The 19,989-nt window shown below is 42.5% G+C and overlaps 1 protein-coding gene across 1 annotated transcript; it reads right to left on the bottom strand.

The window, feature by feature from the left end:
- Positions 1 to 3,479: 3,479 nt before the first annotated feature.
- Positions 3,480 to 11,930, bottom strand: LOC115108358 (toll-like receptor 8). The gene is made up of 6 exons (XM_065001594.1): positions 11,913 to 11,930; positions 6,356 to 9,456; positions 5,512 to 5,533; positions 5,200 to 5,213; positions 4,121 to 4,233; positions 3,480 to 3,983 (listed from the first exon to the last, which is right to left on the bottom strand). The coding sequence occupies exons 1-6, from the start codon at positions 11,913 to 11,915 to the stop codon at positions 3,952 to 3,954; spliced, it is 3,285 nt and encodes a 1,094-aa protein (XP_064857666.1). The 5' UTR covers positions 11,916 to 11,930; the 3' UTR covers positions 3,480 to 3,951.
- Between the last annotated feature and the right edge of the window lie 8,059 nt (positions 11,931 to 19,989).

Here is a 19,989-nt window from a genome sequence, read left to right as displayed (position 1 = left end):
GAGGCCGGTTGGACGTACTGCCAAATTCTAGGTAGAGAGATTAACATTCAATTCCATGGCAACAGCTGTGGTGGACATTCCTCCAGTCAGCATGCCAATTGCATCAACTTGAGACATCCGTGGTATTGTGTTGTGTGACAAAAGTGCATCTTTTAGAGTGGTGTTTTATTGTCCCCAGCACAAGGTGCACCTGTGTAATAACCAGGCTGTTCAATCAGCTTCTTGATATGCCACACCTGTCAGGTGGATGTATTCTCTTATCTTGCTTGCTAATATGGATGTAAACAAATTTGTGAGAAAAGCTTTTTGTGCGTATGCAACATTTCTGTGATGTTTAATTTCAGCTCATGAAACACAGAAGCAACACTTTAGGTGTTGCTTTTGTTTTTGTTCAGTAAATTTGACAACACTAAGTCAGCAGTACCCATCTTTCTGGTGCTGTATATTATCAAACTACTCATATCTCTCTTAGCTCACACCAGAATCTCTGTGTGTGGTGGGTGGGTGTGTGAGTATGTGTGTGATAGCTTGCATGGGAAGACTGCACTCCCTCCACCACATTGAGACAGTAATCTTGCCCAAGGTATTAAACTCAGCAACAAAGAAATGTCCCTTTTTCAGGACCCTGTCTTTCAAAGATAATTTGTAAAAATCCAAATAACTTCAGATCTTCATTGTAAAGGGTTTAAACACGGTTTACCATGCTTGTTCAAGGAACCATGAACAATTAATGAACATGCACCTGTGAAATGGTCGTCAAAACACTAACAGCTTACAGACAGAAGGCAATTGAGGTCACAGTTCTGAAAACGTAGGACACTAAAGAGGCCTTTCTACTGACTCTGAAAAACACCAAGAGAAAAATGCTCAGGGTCCCTGCTCATCTGCGTGAACGTGCCTTAGGCATGCTGCAAGAAGACAAGAGGACTGCAGATGTGGCCAAGGCAATAAATTGCAATGTCCATACTGTGAGACGCATAAGACAGCGCTACAGGGAGACAGGACGGACAGCTGATTGTCCTTGCAGTGGCAGACCACGTGTAACAACACCTGCACAGGACCAGTACATCCGAACATCACACCTGCGGGACAGGTTCAGGATGGCAACCATAACCGCCTGAGTTACACCAGGAATGCACAATCCCTCCATCAGTGCTCAGACTGTCCGCAATAGGCTGAGAGAGGCTGGCTGAGGGCTTGTAGGCCTGTTGTAAGGCAGGTTTTCACCAGACATCACCGGCAACAACGACGCCTATGGGCACAAACCCGCCGTCGCTGGACCAGACAGGACTGGCAAAAAGTGCCCTTCACTGACGAGTCGCGGTTTTGTCTCACCAGGGGTGATGGTCGGATTCGCGTTTATCGTCGAAGGAATGAGCGTTACACCGAGACCTGTACTCTGGAGCGGGATCAATTTGGAGGTGGAGGGTCCGTCACAGTCTGGGGCGGTGTGTAACAGCATCATCGGACTGAGCTTGTTGTCATTGCAGGTAATCTCAACACTGTGCGTTACAGGGAAGACATCCTCCTCCCTCATGTGGTACCCTTCCTGCAGGCTCATCCTGACATGACCCTCCAGCATGACACTACCACCAGCCATACTGCTCATTCTGTGTGTGATTTCCTGCAAGACAGGAATGTCAGTGTTCTGCCATGGCCAGCGAAGAGCCCGGATCTCAATCCCATTGAGCATGTCTGGGAACTGTTGGATCGGAGGATGAGGGCTTGGGCCATTCCCCACAGAAATGTCCGGGAACTTGCAGGTGCCTTGGTGGAATAGTGGGGTAACATCTCACAGCAAGAACTGGCAAACCTGGTGCTGTTCATGAGGAGATGCACTGCAGTACTTAATGCAGCTGGTGGTCACACCAGATACAGATTATTACTTTTGATTTTGACCCCCCATGTCTGTGGAACTTGTTCAGCTGTTGAATCTTATGGTCATACAAATACTTACACGTTAAGTTTGCTGAAAATAAATGCAGTTGACAGTGAGAGAACATTTATTTTTTTTGTTTAGTTGGGGAGTAGGAGGAAGCTATGACAGCGGAGGGGGGAGTCTTTCAGTGTGTCTACATCAGCTGGCTCTCTGAAATAGCTGCATCACAGCTGGAGGCAGTGAGGGTTCCTGCTCCTGTTATTCTGGACTGCGTGAACAATGGCCTGGTGCAGCTGAGAGGAAGACGTCCTGTGCAGGGCTGTACCAGGCTGACCTGGGGTGGACTCTACACCAGACTGGGCTGAACTTGACTAAGATGGGCTGGGCTAGATAAATCTGAGGCGGAGGCTATAGTTTCCCTGGGCTGGGCCAATCCGTGTTGGGTTTTACTGTGATGTGTTATGCTGTGCCACAGCGCTGTGTGTGGTGGTGGTGGGGGGGGGGGGGGGGGACTCAGGATGCTTCTGACTTATCCAAAGAGGATATGGACTCCATCATACGCCCGGGTCAGAGCAGGACGTGTATGTCTGGCCTGTGTCATGATGGGGGTGGTTTAATGAGATAAGAGCTTGAGGTTAGTGTCTTAAAGGACATTCCAACAGCTTGTAATCTGCCTGAGTTGATAGGTCAGAAGTCCTATAAATGCAGATATGAGTCTACAGTTTGCTGTGCATGTTTACACTTTTGTACAGTACATTTAATCTCCCATGGAGAGTAATATCAGAAAGTACCCTATACTAAACATGATTTAACCTTTTTGATCTGGTACAAGGTCATCTTGTCCTGGAGGAATAGGGACACCAGGCTGCCACTCAAGACCCGTTCAATGGAATGAATGTCATGGACACTTATCAGTTTGACAGCAATCCACACACCCCGACCATAAACCTTAAAATAGTTAAGATTGTGGAGGATTTAAATAACCCGTATTTTAGGGTCCAAGCAGTTGGTGGCAAAAATGTGGAAATCTTAAAATAGCGAGAATGTATTGCCTAAACGCTGATGACTTAGACTATTATTCATACAGGGTTCTGTCCCTCAGACCCAGTACAACGACAACAGTTAACAAGTCCAGCCCAACAGTAAAGGATGGAGTACACCAGAAGTCAGAGGCCTTCTCTGCCTCCAGTCCAGACCGACACCAAAGGGTGCATCGTTTTGCTCGGGCAGGCAGACCATTAAGCCATTTGCAGTAAAGATTGCCACAGGTGTTTTTCTAGGTCAGTTGGCAGGTGCACTGTGACAGCACAGGCAATGTCTGCTCATCCACTTAGTGCTCTAAAGCCCACCCGGCAATCCACAGCAGCTCGGTGAAACATTGCTTGGATTCTGGCGGTTGTGATTTCTCAGGCTTTTGATGCAATGAGAGTCCAGGATGCCAAAATATGGCCAATTTATTTGGTATATACACCCTTGCCTAATGTGCAGAGTTGTACTTCACATAAGATGCACAAAATACATTTACAAGAGGCAATGTGATGACTGAAACTAGTTTAAGCATATTCAAAATGTATGAAAATAACCTACTGTCACCCAAAGAAAGAGTTATAACTTTATTTGCATATCAAAACAAACTTCTGCATTCCAAGAATTGAATTTATACAAAAGAATTTGAACAAGAAAAACAGAACACTGCTTTATTTGAAAGCATTTCATGTTGCCAGAAGCTGAATTACACATCAGAAGTGGGTCCCCGGGTTGGGCAGATCCATCACACCCTTGCACTTCCCTTCACAACCACAAGTGGCTGGAAGTAGGAGACACAGCAGGGACAGGTGACGGTGCTGGAAGTGATTAGAGACACGCAACACATCCTCCTAGTCAAAGAGTGCCAGTCAGTAGTTGTTTTCAGACTTGATGTAAAAATAAAAATAAAATAAAAGTTCTAGGGAGGGGCTGTACAGTCATTGCTTTTGTCCAATCACAATGCAACTTAGGTTTTGGGTTACACAGGTACGAGGTGAAAAAGGCAATGCTTGTGGAATGTACAGTGCATAGTAGAGGCTTGGGCTTCATGCTGTTGCTTGCTTCTCCTGTTCGATGGCTGCAAAGAAGGGTAAATATGTTTTAGTGTCCGTGTGTATGCTGAAGTGTTTAAATGGGCCATTTGTTAGTACGGTAAACACCAATTTCACAAGTGATGTGTGCTATTAAGTAGAATAAACCTAGCACCAATCTTACTTTCTTTGGTGGGCAATGGGTTTTTCTCTTGTGTCTCGGTCTTCTTCAACTTGGTCTTGTCGAAGTTAGAGACTTCAGCGAGATCTGGCTTGTCAGACATGCTTGCAGAGGATCTGGTAAGAGAGATGAAACTGTTTTCAATGGGAATGAAAAGGCAGCAAGATCATTTATTACAGATTAGATACATTTGCAAATGTGACACCAGGCCTTTGAAACATTTCTTTTTGCATTGCTTCCCTCAGATGCTACTCTTAATTGCCCATATTCTAAACAACCTTCTGAGGCAGAGGTTCGTTCTCATTGATCTACAGCACAGGGCAAGCATCCGACAATTACAACAAATCCATTGCTTTTATATAAAAAAAAGCAAGGCAAATCTCATTAGGGCGTTTACTCCACGAGCACGTGTTCTCGTTATCAGCGCTATGACTAGAGAAAGTAACTGACACTCCGTGCAAGCAGTCTGCAGGCAGGCGGAAGAACCACCGCCCTGCTTCGCAGAATCCCAAAAAGACAGTATGAAGCAAGTGGAGTCGACCTTTCAGAAAAACCTTTGGAACTTTGCTTTTCATATTGTCATTGTAGCACACCCCAAAACCCATGATAATGTTTTATGCAACATTAACAGAGTCTACAGTCCATCCACGCTACAAAAACCGACATAAGCCTAAATCCCAACTACATTTAATTTAACTAGGCAAGTCGGTTATGAAGATTTTTATTTATAATGACGACCTTCGCCGGCCAAACCCGGACGACGCTGGGCCAATTGTGCGCCGCCCTATGGGACTCCCAATCACCGCCGGATGTGATACACTCAAGAGTCGGTTCAGCATCTTTCCCGAGACTGGGTTTGCCATTTAAAAACGTATACAAGATACAATTACATGCCATTGAATAGGGCTTTCAACATATACATTTTAAGTGAGTATCCTCTAATGCATTTGGCTTTACACCTTTTTGCTGCGATTCGACAATTTGTAGCCTAGCTTAACCAACATATTGTATTGCTGTAAAGTCATTTAGAAAAACCGGCTATGCAGCGCTTATGACAACAAATAATGTGTTTGTGCACTCACCGGAGTTGTACTGGCTACTGATGTGTCTCAATCCTGATTGCGTAGAGAACGAGTGAAGGCGAGTAAATCAAGCGAGGTCTATTATAGTCCGCAATATGCAAATGTAACATGACGTCACGTTCCTTCACTCTTGAGTTTATCTCGGTTGGAATATATACGTATTACATCAATATTTACAAGCGAGAGAGCATACACAATAGTTATGGTTTTATTTGTTTAACGTATTGGATCTTGCATTTGATCTGATTTGATATTAGAGCATTGCGCTGCCGACACAAAACAGTCCGCTGTCACCGCATAAGTAACTCTTACTGATTGTCTCAATGATGACATCCTGTGGATTTACATAGTATTACATCAGGTGGTAACACTGGCGTTTATTGGTTTGCATTAGAAACATAAGCCTACCTGTCTGGAGGCTATGCAACTGTAATATTTTACAGATCCCTATGTCATTGATTACATTTAGATAATGCATTTTCAATTATCATAAGGGACCTTGATGCTGTGACTCTGTAGTCCAATGTATAGTCCACATTTACAAGAGATTCCCTAAACAATGTGTTGATTAATATAATAAAATAGTGTGTTGTAACAATACCGGTTCAGTTGAATCACTGTAGCCTATAGTTTTCTAAGTAAAAAGAAATTAAGAAAGAAGTGCCACTGACAGGCTAGCACCATGGCTTCAGATTCACATCCTCATCTGAGCTTAAAGAAACAGGAACTTAAGACTAGTTCACTTCCTGTTATCATATAAAGACGGATGCCCATAGACAGACTGCACCAAGTCATCCTTTTTAAAATCAGATATCTACTTACAAATGGCATGCAGTTTGAATGTATTGACAAAAACAAATAGGAATAGAACTATCTACTACCCATAGACAGCATAAAACTGAAAAACTGAACCACAACTATAATGCACAGTTACTGGTGGCCATAGTGTTAGAACAATGAATAGCACATTGATATACATATTGTTGATTTCAGATGTACAGTATCATCCATATTATTCAGTGCAAGAGTTAGAAAAACTGATATAGTCAGAGACAGAGCTTGTAAAAGGTATCGCAGTTTGTGTGTGTAACTGCTCAGTCTATTTGTGTGAGAAAGATATTTTCCTCTTGAGTCTCTGGTCTGGACTGTGCTCTACTTGCTGGTGAAGATCCTGGAGTAGATCTTGTTGTACATCACCTGGTTGTCTAACCTGACAGCGTTCCTTAGGTGCTGCCAGAACCAGGTCTCAGCGGCTGCAGACTGGGGCCACTCTAGAACACTCCTTCCACACAGACGCCGCCGCAGAAGGAGGAAGTGAGAGTGCTGCAGCACGGGTTCCAGGAGAACCAACACAATCACATCTATGTTCTCATCCAGCAACCTCTGGTGGGCCAGGTACACAGCCATCCTGAAGTTCCCAGTCCTGATGTAAGCCTCGGTCAGCACAAAGACAGTCTTGCGGCTCTGTCGAATGCTCTGGAAGAGGTTGTCTATTAGGGGGACCCCGGGGGCCCAGTCTCGTTCCTCCAGACAGAGAGGCAGGTGTCTCTCCCCCCTCTCTTCCAGCTGCACCCGCAGTTGGTTCAGTACCCAGTCTGACACCAATGGGTCTCTGGTGTCGTAGGTAACAAAGGCATCATAGAGATTGCCTGTTGTTGTTGACTTCAACGAATGGTAGCCCTTCAGCTTTGCCCTCAGATAGTATAGAATATAGGAGGCATCCCAATAAAACACATGCCCTGCCATAGTGATGACCACAGTGAATATGATCAAGGAAGTGGAGAGGGAGTAAATCAGGAAGGCTATGTTGTCCTCGTTGCATTCTTTAATGTTAAACAGTATCATTGGTTGGCCTCTCATTTTGGCTGGCATGTTGCAGGTCACCTCACTGGCCAGTCTGGGGATCTCCACGTTTTTGTTATCTTTTATCCACAGGATGAACTCTAGTAAATCACAGGTACACTGGAATGGATTACCTTGCAAGGACAAGGTTTTCATGTAGTTTTCAGGGCCCGATAGGAAGGTGGTCTTATTGATGATAGTCAGTTGGTTGTAGCTGAGGTCAAGTATCTGAAGGCTTTGAGCACCCCTAAGAAATCCACGAGAGAGTTGAAAAATCTGATTGTGGCTTAAGTCAAGAATCTGAAGTGTGTCTGTGAAGTTTGAGAGATTTGCTGACACATGAAATAAAGAATTGTAGCTTAGATCCAGGAAATTCAGTTGTTGAAAACCTGCCAGTTTATCCCAATCAAAATGGCAGAGTGAATTATGACTAATACATAGTTTTTGGAGGGTATATGGTATGTTTTCATAGACTTTTGATGGGATCTTCTCAATGCTGTTAAATGAAATATCCAGATAGGTCAAATTCGTCAGCTTTTTAAAAAGGCTGTTGTATGAGTCATCCCCCTCTTTCCATAATGTAGCCAACAAATTGTGTTGAAATTGAAGCTCTTTTAAAGATGTGCTTGTCATCTGCTTAGTGGTTAATGTAAAAATGTTATTGTGTGACATATTCAATACTTTCAAAGTCGGTAGATTTTTCAAAAAATGTAAATTATGTGTCACACCAGACACTTCAAAATAGTGGCTGTTGTAACTTAGGTCTAATATTTCGAGTTTCTTTAATTCCTTGAAGGCGTTGTCATAGGCCAGGTCAATCTTGTTAAAGGACAGGTCGAGATATTTTAGGTTTGGTAATGAGGTGAACTCTGTCCCGTTCAGTGCTGCTGAAAATCCATTTCTTGACAAGTTTAGACATGCAATGTCACCATAGCCCTCAAATTGCTTTGGCGAAATGAAAAAGAGATTATTTGAACTAAGGACCAGCACTCGACCAGAGATAAAGCATTCTGGCTTCACAAGGTTGTGATTTATTCCATAAGAAAAGTCCCTTGAATTGGAATAATATCCAGTCAGTGGCGACGTGTACAACACCGACTTTAAGTTGCCGCCTGTGCCACAACCTGGGGACTCATTCACTGAAATTGGATAAAGCCTGTTTTCCGCAAGATATATGACTTTGAGACTTGAGTTTGAGAATTTGTTGAATATGTGGGAATCAGATCGAACAATAAAGTTAGTTCCGATGTTCAACACTGAAAGACGCTTGAGTTCATAAAGCGGTCTGAGTGTTTCTAAATGAATTTCCCTGAAAACAAAACCCATTATGTGTAACGTTGTAAGAGACACCAATTGTGAAAAGTTTGTTGAAAGCTGTAGGGTTTCAGGGTAGGCAAGCAAATCATAATTAAATGACAAATCAATCTTTTCTAGCTTTGGTAGATAGCTAAAAAAGGTTCCACTGGTGATAGTATTGGTTAAGTAATTATAAGACAGGAACAGATGTGTAAGATTGTTCAAGCTCTCAAACCAGGAGTTATTGATGAAACGAAGTGAGTTGCCTGCTAGGTGCAGTGTCTGTAACTGTGTAAGACCATGAAATGCATGAGGATGAATATCCAGAGAATCATTAGGACAGGGAACACAAGGATATGGAGCATTGGAGCATCGTGGACAGTTTCCCTGTAATTCCAGGATTGTTAGATGGGTTAGTCCAAGGAAATCATCCTCAGCAATTTGCTGTATCTTGTTCGAATCGAGGTGTAATTCTTGTATAGAGCTTGGCAGTCCTTTTGGAACACGAGTTAAATTATTATAGGCCAACATCAAAACCTTCAACTTAGTCAATACTGAGAAGGTGCCATATCCAATAGTAAAGTCAGTCTCACAGGGATTCCAGTAATAGCAATTTTTGGATAAGTACAGCTCCTTCACATGTTGTATACCGACAAGATTGCTCATATTCGAGAAATTGATCTTGTTATTGTCCAGCATGAGTGTGTCCAGAATGAGTGGGAGAATTTGAGGAATGTTGATGAGGCCATTGCCATTAAGCCTTAGGTCCTGCAGGTTTGTCAGATTCTTGAAGGCACCTTCAGCGAAGTGTGTGTCACCATTTTTGTTGACACAGTTGAGATTGAGAAGGGTCAGGTTCTCCAGATTAGAAAATGCATCAAGAGATACATTTCTGATGTTGTTTTCTGATAGGTCCAGCACGGTCACATTCCAGGTGATGCCAACAGGTACATGTTTCAGTCGACGCTCCTCACAATTAAAGATGATGTCATCCGTGGTATTGGTAGTATTGACCGTAACGTCACATGGAAACTGCCGTGGCATCCAATGACATGAGGTAGGTACCAGGAAGTGGTATAGGAACAATGGAGCCAACTGTAACCAGCAGGTGGTAGCATCCTGCAAGCAAACAGTACACACGTGTGAGTATGGAAATATAATGATTACTTACTTGTTGACTTTAGACCTACACTCACACATTTTATGGCCACCCTATTGCAATAGGGTCATTATATTGTAAGTCCTTTCTATTGCAACAGATATATGTGAATGCATTGTAGAAACTACTGGGGGCTAGCAAATTGGCTTGTCCCACTAGTGACGTGTAGAGGTGTAGTGACATGTTTTAGGGATTTAGAGATATCTATCTACTGTTTTTTAATGCTAGACAGTGAACAAAAGTATTTCATATACTGTATAGATCAATAAGACCAAGAAAGCTATTAAAATATATTTTTTTATGATTATGATGCAGAAATGGGTTAAAAAAAAACAATTTCAGGTATTTCAAAAACTTTTCAATACATATATAAAAAAAAGTATTTTTTAAAAGTACTTGAATTATAAAATGTATTTGAAAATACAATTTGGAAAGTATTGGTATGTATATATAATATATTAAAATACATATCATTAGACGTATTTGAACGACAGTATTTTCCCAAAAATATTACATTATTTGGATACATTTGAAAATAGTTGTGAATGTATTGTACTTAGTAGTTACATTTGAAATAACAAACAACTTAATATGTATAAGTCGTATTTCATTTTTTAATCACAATATGCAGCCCATAAATTACATTGGTGTTTAATGAAAGAGGACAAGATGCCATGTTACATTTTTAAAAACATCAGGGATTCAGAAAGCGAGTTGGACATTGATCTGGTCTGAAGATATGCCCTCCAATGCTGAAAAGCAACCCCACAGCTGCAGAGGATGCTGGGATATGTAGGTACTCAACAGCAATTCTGCTCAGTGTTGGGTATGTTTGACTTTGTGTATTCCAGAATTTCAGAGGATCAGTAGTTGGTGGAAGATAGGGGTGATGAGATATGGAGTACATGCTGCCGTACTTGGTTGTTCCATGAAACCAAACAGCGTGTCCAATCGACTTTTCTTTGCTGGAGGTGGTGGCTCACCGTGTGGGACATCTTGTGTAGTGCTGGTAAACTTTGTGGTAAGACAATTGATGTCTGAGGTAAAGGTAGGCTTCTCAGTGGCATTGCACAATGCCAGTTAAAGTGTGTATCTAAGACTAAGGCAATCTGGTATGGTTTCTTCAGCTCGTATACAGTCAGGTGCTTGTCCACTGCTTGTTTCAGGTTTTTGACAAGTTTTCCGTTGTGGAGCAATTGGTTAGTCAGTGGTTCTCCATCCTGGTCCTGGGGACCTAAAGGGGTGCACATTTTTGTTTTTCGTCCTAGCATTACACAGCTGATTCAAATCATCAAAGCCTTTTGATGAGTTGATCATTTGAGTCAGCTGTGTAGTGCTAGGACGAAAACAAAAATGTGTCACCCCTGTGGGTCCCCAGGACCAGGATTGAGAACCAGCGGATTAGATGTTTAGTCATTCCTCTGATGCATGGAAGGATGTAGCTGATTGTGACACAATCTGTGCCCACCTTTTTATGTAGTGGCACAGTGGTCTAAGGCACTGCATCTCAGTGCTAGAGGCACCACTACAGACCCTGGTTCGATCCCGTCTGTATCACAACTGGCTGTGATCAAGGGCCCCATAGGGCAGCGCACAATTGGCCCAGAGTCATCCAGGTTAAGGGAGGGTTTGGCCGGGGTAGGCTGTCATTGTAAAATAAGAATTTGTTCTTAACTGACTTGCCTAGTTAAATAAAGGTACAAATATCTAACGGGGTTAGAATGTCCACAGCATCAGTGAGGACATACTTCATGTGCGTGGAAAGCTTGGTGACAGGCAGTGTGCCAAGCTGTTCTTCATCCGCGTTGAAAAATGTGCTAACAATAACAAAATATGTGCTAACAATTATCAATTTGGTGCATCTAAATCCAACGTGTCAATTGGTGTTAGTCAATTTAAATGAAGGCACATAACATTGTGAGCAAAATCAGATAATCATATCACTTTAATAAATTATTTAAAAATATTGATGACCTTAGATTTGGGCATTTGTGGCCTTCATTTCAGAAAATCCTTATTTACCAAAAAATGCTCATTGCTGTTACCATTCGTTTTACTACTCCTACTGGTGGTACAATGTTATCATAATAGTAGAAATGAAAGTAATTGAGCTACCATATTAGTTGAATTAGAATGGGAAGATGTACCCACCCCCCAAAAAATGTTTTTCAAAATACCATGCCCAAACTTTCTGCACTAATTTCAGGATAGCAGTTATGCACCATCATTTTGCCTAGAAGAAGCATTTGTGAATGTAACAATTCAGTAAAATGGATGTTAAACTGAATTCTACTTCCCCCTATAAATAATAATATTGTCAAATGATTCATTATACCTTTTGCCACTTGAGAAAAGCACATCCTACATAGTCTTGGTAATCGTCTTCAATGTTAAAATTGTAATTCATCTAACTTACCATATTATTTACTGTTGATCCCTTGTGAGCTTTGAAAACCTTATCAAATAAGTAGTGCCTGGTCGTTGTCTGTATTTTAGCTTCCAGCAAGCAAAAAAAGGAAGTTTAATGAAACTGCAAATGCCTGTCTATTATTAGGATGTTTTTATGCATCGCTTTGTTTCCGTATGTAATGACTCAACTCTTCTCTACTCAATCACAAGTGAAGAGCAGCTCAATTTCCCCTTGCAGCTACAGTGAGTCAAATGTGTTCTGCAAGCTGATTGGTTCCCTCAACCAGGTTTACTCTGGGTGCCGTGGCACATATTATTGGGGTTATTAAAGGTTCTCACCTGATTTGCTTCCTTCTTTCTGAAGGCATTTATTTTTTATACTGTTTTAGAGCGGGGTAGAGCCCCACCTGTTTTGAGCCACACCTGTTTAGCATGTTATTTTGGCATTAATACGTGTCACATATCCGTTTAAAATCAACATATTTTTTTTTTACAAAAATAATAATAAAGCTGCATGCAAATATGGTCTCTTTTTTGCTTTCTTGAGTAAGGCAGCTCCAAAATGCATCTGTTTCAGCCTAGCTCAGTGCTTTCTGTGGTGTTGGGGCAGCAAGAGTAAAATTCGGAGTGTAGGGGTTGGTCAGTGTTCAGTCACTCATGGGGACATTATGTAACTGCAAAATCTATGGGGAGAGCGTCAATACAGGACTAAGATTGAATCCTACTACACCGGCTCTGACCCGCGCCGGATGTGGCAGGGCTTGCAAAGGGAAACCCAGCCACGAGCTGCCCAGTGACGCGAGCCAATCCAGAAGGACTAAATGCCATTTATGCTCTCTTCTAGGCAAGCAACACTGAACCATACATAAGAGCACCAGCTGTTCCGGACGACTGTGTGATCAAGCTCTCCATAGCCGATATAAGCAAGATATTTAAACAGGTCAACATTCCCAAGGCCACTGGACCAGAGGGATTACCAGGACATGTACAACTGGCAAGTGTCTTCACTGACATTTTTAACCTCTCCCTGACCGAGTCTGTAATACCGACATGTTTCAAGCAGACCATCGTAGTCCCTGTACCCAAGAAAGCGAAGGTAACCTGCCTAAATGACTACCACCCCATTGCACTCACATCGGTAGCCATGAAGTACTTTCAAAGGCCGGTCATGACTCACATCAACACCATCATCCTGGAAACCCTAGACCAATTCTAATTTCCATACCGCCCCAACAGATCCACAGATGGCGCAATCTTAATCGCCTTCCACACTGCCCTTTCCCACCTGGACAAAAGGAACACCTATGTGAGAATGCTGTTCATTGACTACAGCTAAGCATTCGACAACATAGTGCCCCCAAAGCTCATCACTAAGCTAAGGACCCTGGGACTAAACACCTCCCTCTGCAACTGGATCCTGGACTTCCTGACGGGCCACCCCCAGGTGGTGAGGGTGGGCAACAACACATCTTCCACACTGATCCTCAACACGGGGGCTCCTCAGGGCCCTCAGTCCCCTCCTGTACTCTGTGTGTGGCCAAGCAGGACTCCAACAACATTAAGTTTGCTGACGACACAACGGTGGCAGGCCTAATCACCGACAACGATGAGACAGCCTTTAGGGAGGAGGTCAGGGACCTGGCAGCATGGTGCCTGGACAACAACCTCTCCCTCAACATGAGCAAGACAAAGGAGATGATCGTGGACTACAGGAAAAGGACGGCCGAACACGCCCCCATTCACATTGAAGAGGTTGTAGTGGAGCGGCTCAAGAGTTAAGTTCCTTGGTGTCCACATCAACTATCATGGTCCAAACGCACCAAGAATGCCGTGAAGAGGGCACGACAACGCCTTTTCACCCTCAGGAGACAAAAGATTTGGCATGGGACCCCAGATCCTCAAAAAGTTGTACAGCTGCACCATCGAGAGCATCCTGACCGGTTGCATCACCGCCTGGCATGGCACCTGCTCGGCATCCTACCATAAGGTGCCACAGAGGGTAGTGAATACAGCCCAGTACATCACTGTGGCAAAGCTTCCTGCCATCCAAGACCTATATACTAGGCGGTTTCAGAGGAAGACGAAAACATTATCAAAGACTCAAGTCACCCACTCTGCTACCGCACGGCAAACGGTACTGGAGCGCCAAGTCTAGATCCAAAAGGCTCCTTAACACCATCTACCCCAAGCCATAAGACTGCTGAACAATTCATCAAATGGCCACCCGGACTGTTTGCATTGACACTCTTTGTTTTTACATTGCTGCTACTTGCTGTTTACTATCTACGTATAGTCACATTACCCCTACCTACATGGACAAATTACCTTGACTAACGTGTAGCCCTGCACATTGACTCGGTAACCTCTGTATATAGCCTCATTATTTTGTGCTACTTTTTAAATTTAGTTTTAGGCCGGACAAAGTTGAATTACTGTTTAACAGATGCCCCGCCTCACTTTTTTCGAAAAAAAAAGAAAAAGTTAAACTTTTTGGCCAGTATATGCGTCTCTGTTTAGAATGCACTGTCCGCTCTCCCTTGAGGCTTTCCCAAGATACCCAAGAGACCAAACATTCTCAGATCACATTCAAGCCTCGGATTGGACAGAGAAACACACATTCGCACCTGCAGGCGATGTGCAGATGTTTAATTTCCCTCTCATGCCATCATGGCTGAAGCCAGTGCAAATTCCTACTATTTGTGTGTCCAGGTTTAACGTGGGACATCACTCATTATATACAATCAGTTAAATTCATGGTTATTGCATAATTTTCAGATATATTAGAAGCGATTAAGAGACGAAACAATGTAATTTAACCAATTGACTGGCCAGAGATCAGGGCATTCATCAGCAAACACACAGTGCAAGCTCAAATCAAAGTTTATTGGTCACATACACATGGTTATCAGATGTTAATGCGAGTGTAGCAAAATGCTTGCGCTTCTAGTTCCAACAGCACAGTAATAGCTAACAAGTAAACAATTCTCCAACACTACCTAAGACACACAAATCTAAAGGGGTGAATGAGAAATTGTACATATAAATATATGAATGAGCGATGGCATAAGAAAGGTGTAATAGAGGGTATAAAATACAGTATATACACAGACGAGTAATGTAAGATATGTAAACATTGTGACATGAGATAAATCTGTCCCCTCATGTCTACAGTACATTTCCTCCTTGTTTATGCTATTATAATTAAGATTAACTGTATCCATACTTTTTCAATAAATGTTACAAAGAAAGGATGAGCAAATGCTGAAGAAAAGCTGCATCGACCCACAATTTAATTAGTACTGCTGCAAACTGCATAAATATATCAGGATAAGGTAAGACCCAGACCGTATCGAAGTAACAATGTTTATTACAGCAACAGAGGCAAAGGTACAGGACGGGAGGCAGGCAGAGTTCGGAAATCCAGATGGGGCTAAGGTACAGGACGGCAGGCAGGCTGAGTGGTCAGGCGGGCGGGTTCAGGACAGGCAAGGGTCAAAAACCAGGAGGGTGAGAAAAGCGGCTGGGAACAGATCGGACAAAACGCGGGTAAGCTTGACAAAACGCGGGTAAGCTTGACAAAACGCGGGTATGCTTGACAAAACGCGGGTATGCTTGACAAAACGCGGGTATGCTTGACAAAACGCGGGTATGCTTGACAAAACGCGGGTAAGCTTGACAAACAAGACTAACTGGCAACAGACAAACAGAAAACAGGTCATGGGAAAGATGGGCGACACCTGGAGGGGGGGGGGTGGAGACAAGCACAAAGACAGGTGAAACAGATCAGGGCGTGACAAATGTTAAATAATTCAGTGCACTATAAAATGAAGGTGTTAGATTTGATTAAGCAAGAAAGCCTACATGCTTAAAACGCTGCTTATGCATGATTTAATTAAACCTGCACCCCATTAGATAACATTGATTTAAGGAATATCAATAAAAAATATATATATTTTGGGAACTTGACCTTACGCAACAGCTGTATGCCTAATGACAGGTCTCTGTCATTTGACAAATGGGAAGTGAAGACACTCGCACATTGTTCTCATTGTCATCATCATAGTTCACAATCTTAACTCTCCTTTCATATTATGGGAAGAACAGAAATGAACCGTGAGAATTCTTATCTACACAAACATCTGATCAATGTTGTCTTACATGAGTGTAAGAATAACTTTCATATGATAATACAGTGGCTTGCAAAAGTATTCACCCCCCTTGGCATTTTTCCTAATTTGTTGCCTTACAACCTGGAATTAAAATGTATTTTGGGGGGGTTTGTATCATTTGATTAACACAACACTTTGAAGATGCAAAATATTTTGTGAAACAAGAAATAAGACAAAAATAACTTGAGCATGCATAACTACTCACCCACCAAAAGTCAATACTTTGTTAGAGCCACCTTTTTACAGCAATTACAGCAATTACAGCTGCAAGTCTCTTGGGGTATGTCTCTATAAACCTGGCACATCTAGCCACTGGGATGTTTGGCCATTCTTCAAGGCAAAACTGCTCCAGGTCCTTCAATTTGGATGGGTTCCGCTGGTGTACAGCAATGTTTAAGTCGTACCACAGATTCTCAATTGTATTGAGGTCTGGCCTTTGATTAGGCCATTCCAAGACATTTAAATGTTTCCCCTTAAACCACTAGTGTTGCTTTAGCAGTATTCTTAGGGTTATTGGTCTTCATAGTGCCGGTTACTTGGTGGTGCCCCTTGCTTAGTGGTGTTGCAGACTCTGGAGCCTTTCAGAACAGGTGTATATATACTGAGATCATGTGACACTTACATTTCACACAGGTGGACTTTATTTAACTAATATGTGACTTCTGAAGGTAATTGGTTGCACCAGATCATATTTAGGGGCTTCATAGCAAAGGGGGTGAATACATACGCACGCACCACTTTTCAGTTATTTATTTTTATACTTTTTTGAAACAAGTTATTTTTTAAATTTCACTTCACCAATTTGGACTAATTTGTGTATGTTCATTGCATGGAATCCAAATAAAAATCAACTTAAATGACAGGTTGTAATGCGACAAAATAGGAAAAACGCCAAGGGGATGAATACTTTTGCAAGGCACTGATCATTTCATGAATATAAAGTACTTGAGTACGTACATCTATTGTGTTTCTGGGGAATGGAGAGAAACAAAAGATTGATTAAAAAAGAAAGAAACTCGTGATGCCGAAAACATTAATAGAAAGATCACAATAAAATGATATATTTTTAGCATAGATCTGTTAGTTTTAAGTCTATGTAGAACAACATAGGAAAGGTCAATCAGAATATTTTTTGGGGGGGAAATGCCCCCATAACCTTTTAATATAACAATTTCTTTGTTGATGTGTGCCACTGTCATGTACAATTTATTTGAATCCCAGCAAACAGAAGTGATTGGTTTCTATACTTTTATATTTTATTGAGCAGTGAATTTTAATCTGAGACTTGTTGTGTCCTGTGGTTTAAGAGGCAATACAACTAATTATCAATACCCCTCTAGTAATGACACTGTCCTTATTCCCCCTGTCAGAGAACAGAGTGCCTATCCCTCCAGGTGTGTGTGGTGATGCTGCTGGGCCTGTGGTGCTTCTTCATGCTGGCAGCTGGAGGCTGGTACCCAAAAACTCTGCCAACTCTGGCCAGCAACGGGAGCGGGGTCAATGTGGACTGCACTGAGAGAGGACTCCTGGAGGTCCAAAATGACATTTCCAAAAACATCACCAATATAACTGTCACGAAGTCCGCCGAAGATGTTGCCTCTTCCTGTTCGGGCGGCGCTCGGCGGTCATCGTCGCCGGCCTATTAGCTGCCATCGATTCCCTTTCCTTTTGTTTCTGTTAATTGGGTCTAATTGGGTACACCTGTTTTGAGTTAGTTTTGTTTATAGGCTATTTAAGGACACTAGGCCCGCTGGGTATTGTGCGGGCTTGTTCTCTGTTTATTTGGTGTTGGTGTATTAGTATGATCGCTATTTTTCCGGACAGTTTTAGTCCTGTGTATTTGGGACGGGTTGTTTCATGCGCCCTAGTGTTTTGCATGTCCATGTCTCCGCTGTCGTTGGAATAAAGATCAACGGACAGAATTACCTGCTCTCTGCACTTGACTCCTCCACTCACCATTCATAGAAGTTGTAACAATAACCCTCACCATCAACCACATCCCTTACATCAACTCCACTTCCTTACAGGGCCTGGAGAACATCATGGAGATTGACATGCGCTGCAAGATCGGCCACAAGAACAAGATGTGCACGGAGAATGTGACCATCGAAACAACACCTTCAAAGACCTGAGGAATCTGAAGGTACTTTATCTCCCTCCGAACCTCATTTTGCTCAGTCTAGAGGTGAATCCAATATATACCATTCTGAAAAATAACCTCTCTGACATCACTAATGTACAGATTCTTTATTTGGGTCCAAAATGTTACTGTCAGAAACCCATGTAATGTTTCCTATCAAATTAAGGGGGGTGCGTTTCTACAGCTTGGTAACATTACTTTGCTATCCCTCAAGTCAAATAACCTATCCTACATTCCCCCCAAAATTACCATCAAGTCTCAGAGAGTTGTATCTCTATAATAACAAGAGTTTTATCATTTTACCCAATTTGAGATTCTTGACGTAAGTGGAAACTGCCCACGCTGTTACAATGCACCATTTCCTTGTGTTCCATGCCCTCACGATTCACAACTTCAGATAAATTCAAATGCTTTTAAAATGTTAACCAAACTGAGGATACCACGTTTGCAGTAGTAACTCCCTCACATTTGTACAGTCGTGGCCAAAAGTTTTGAGAATGACACAAATATTAATTTTCACAAAGTCTGTTGCCTCAGTTTGTATGATGGCAATTTGCATATACTCCAGAATGTTATGAAGATTGATCAGATGAATTGCAATTAATTGCAAAGTCCCTCTTTGCCATGCAAATGAACTGAATCCCCCAAAAACATTTCCACTGCATTTCAGCCCTGCCACAAAAGGACCAGCTGACATCATGTCAGTGATTCTCTCGTTAACACAGGTGTGACGGCTGGAGATCACTCTGTCATGCTGATTGAGTTCAAATAACAAACTAGAAGCTTCAAAAGGAGGGTGATGCTTGGAATCATTGTTCTTCCTCTGTCAGCCATGGTTACCTGCAAGGAAACACGTGCCGTCATCATTGCTTTGCACAAAAAAGGGCTTCACAGGCAAGGATATTGCTGCTAGTAAGATTCCACCTAAATCAACCATTTATTGAATTTTCAAGAACTTCAAGGAGAGCGGTTCAATTGTTGTGAAGAAGGCTTCAGGGCGCCCAAGAAAGTCCAGCAAGTGTCAGGACCGTCTCCTAAAGTTGATTCAGCTGCGGGATCGGGGCACCACCAGTACAGAACTTACTCAGGAATGGCAGCAGGCAGGTGTGAGTGCATCTGCAAGCACAGTGAGGCAAAGACTTTTGGAGGATGGCCTGGTGTCAAGAAGGGCAACAAAGAAGCCACTTCTCTCCAGGAAAAACTTCAGGGACAGACTAATATTCTGCAAAAGGTACAGGGATTGGACTGCTGAGGACTGGGGTAAAGTCATTTTCTCTGATGAATCCCCTTTCCGATTGTTTGGGGCATCCGGAAAAAAGCTTGTCTGGAGAAGACAAGGTGAGCGCTACCATCGGTTCTGTGTCATGCCAACAGTAAAGCATCCTGAGACCATTCATATGTGGGGTTGCTTCCCAGCCAAGGGAGCTTACTCACTCACAATTTTGCCTTAGAACACAGCCATGAATAAAGAATGGTACCAACACATCCTCCGAGAGCAACTTCTCCCAACCATCCAGGAACAGTTTGGTGACGAACAATGCCTTTTCGAGCATGATGGAGCACCTTGCCATGGACAAACAGAAACCCACAAATTTTGATCAACTCCAAGCATTGATAATGCAAGAATGGGTTGCCATCAGTCAAGATGTGGTCCAGAAGTTAATTGACAACATGCTAGGGCGGATTGCAGAGGTCTTGAAAAAGAAGGGTCAAAACTTCATGTAATTGTCAATAGAAACCTCCGACACTTATGAAATGCTTGTAATTATACTTCA

This window comes from Oncorhynchus nerka, linkage group LG1 (genome assembly GCF_034236695.1).
Source record: "Oncorhynchus nerka isolate Pitt River linkage group LG1, Oner_Uvic_2.0, whole genome shotgun sequence".
Classification (NCBI taxonomy): domain Eukaryota; kingdom Metazoa; phylum Chordata; class Actinopteri; order Salmoniformes; family Salmonidae; genus Oncorhynchus; species Oncorhynchus nerka.
The sequence above is the reverse complement of the archived record's forward strand: the minus strand, read 5'-3'. Positions and strand labels throughout refer to the sequence as shown.

Bases quoted from the DNA above. Each gene is read 5' to 3' on its own strand.
- LOC115108358 (XM_065001594.1), bottom strand. The intron at 5,534-6,355 runs GTAGAGCACAGT...GTAAATCCACAG, and splicing joins TCCAGGATCTTCACCAGCAA to GATGTCATCATTGAGACAAT. The intron at 3,984-4,120 runs GTAAGATTGGTG...CCTTCTTTGCAG, and splicing joins CCCATTGCCCACCAAAGAAA to CCATCGAACAGGAGAAGCAA.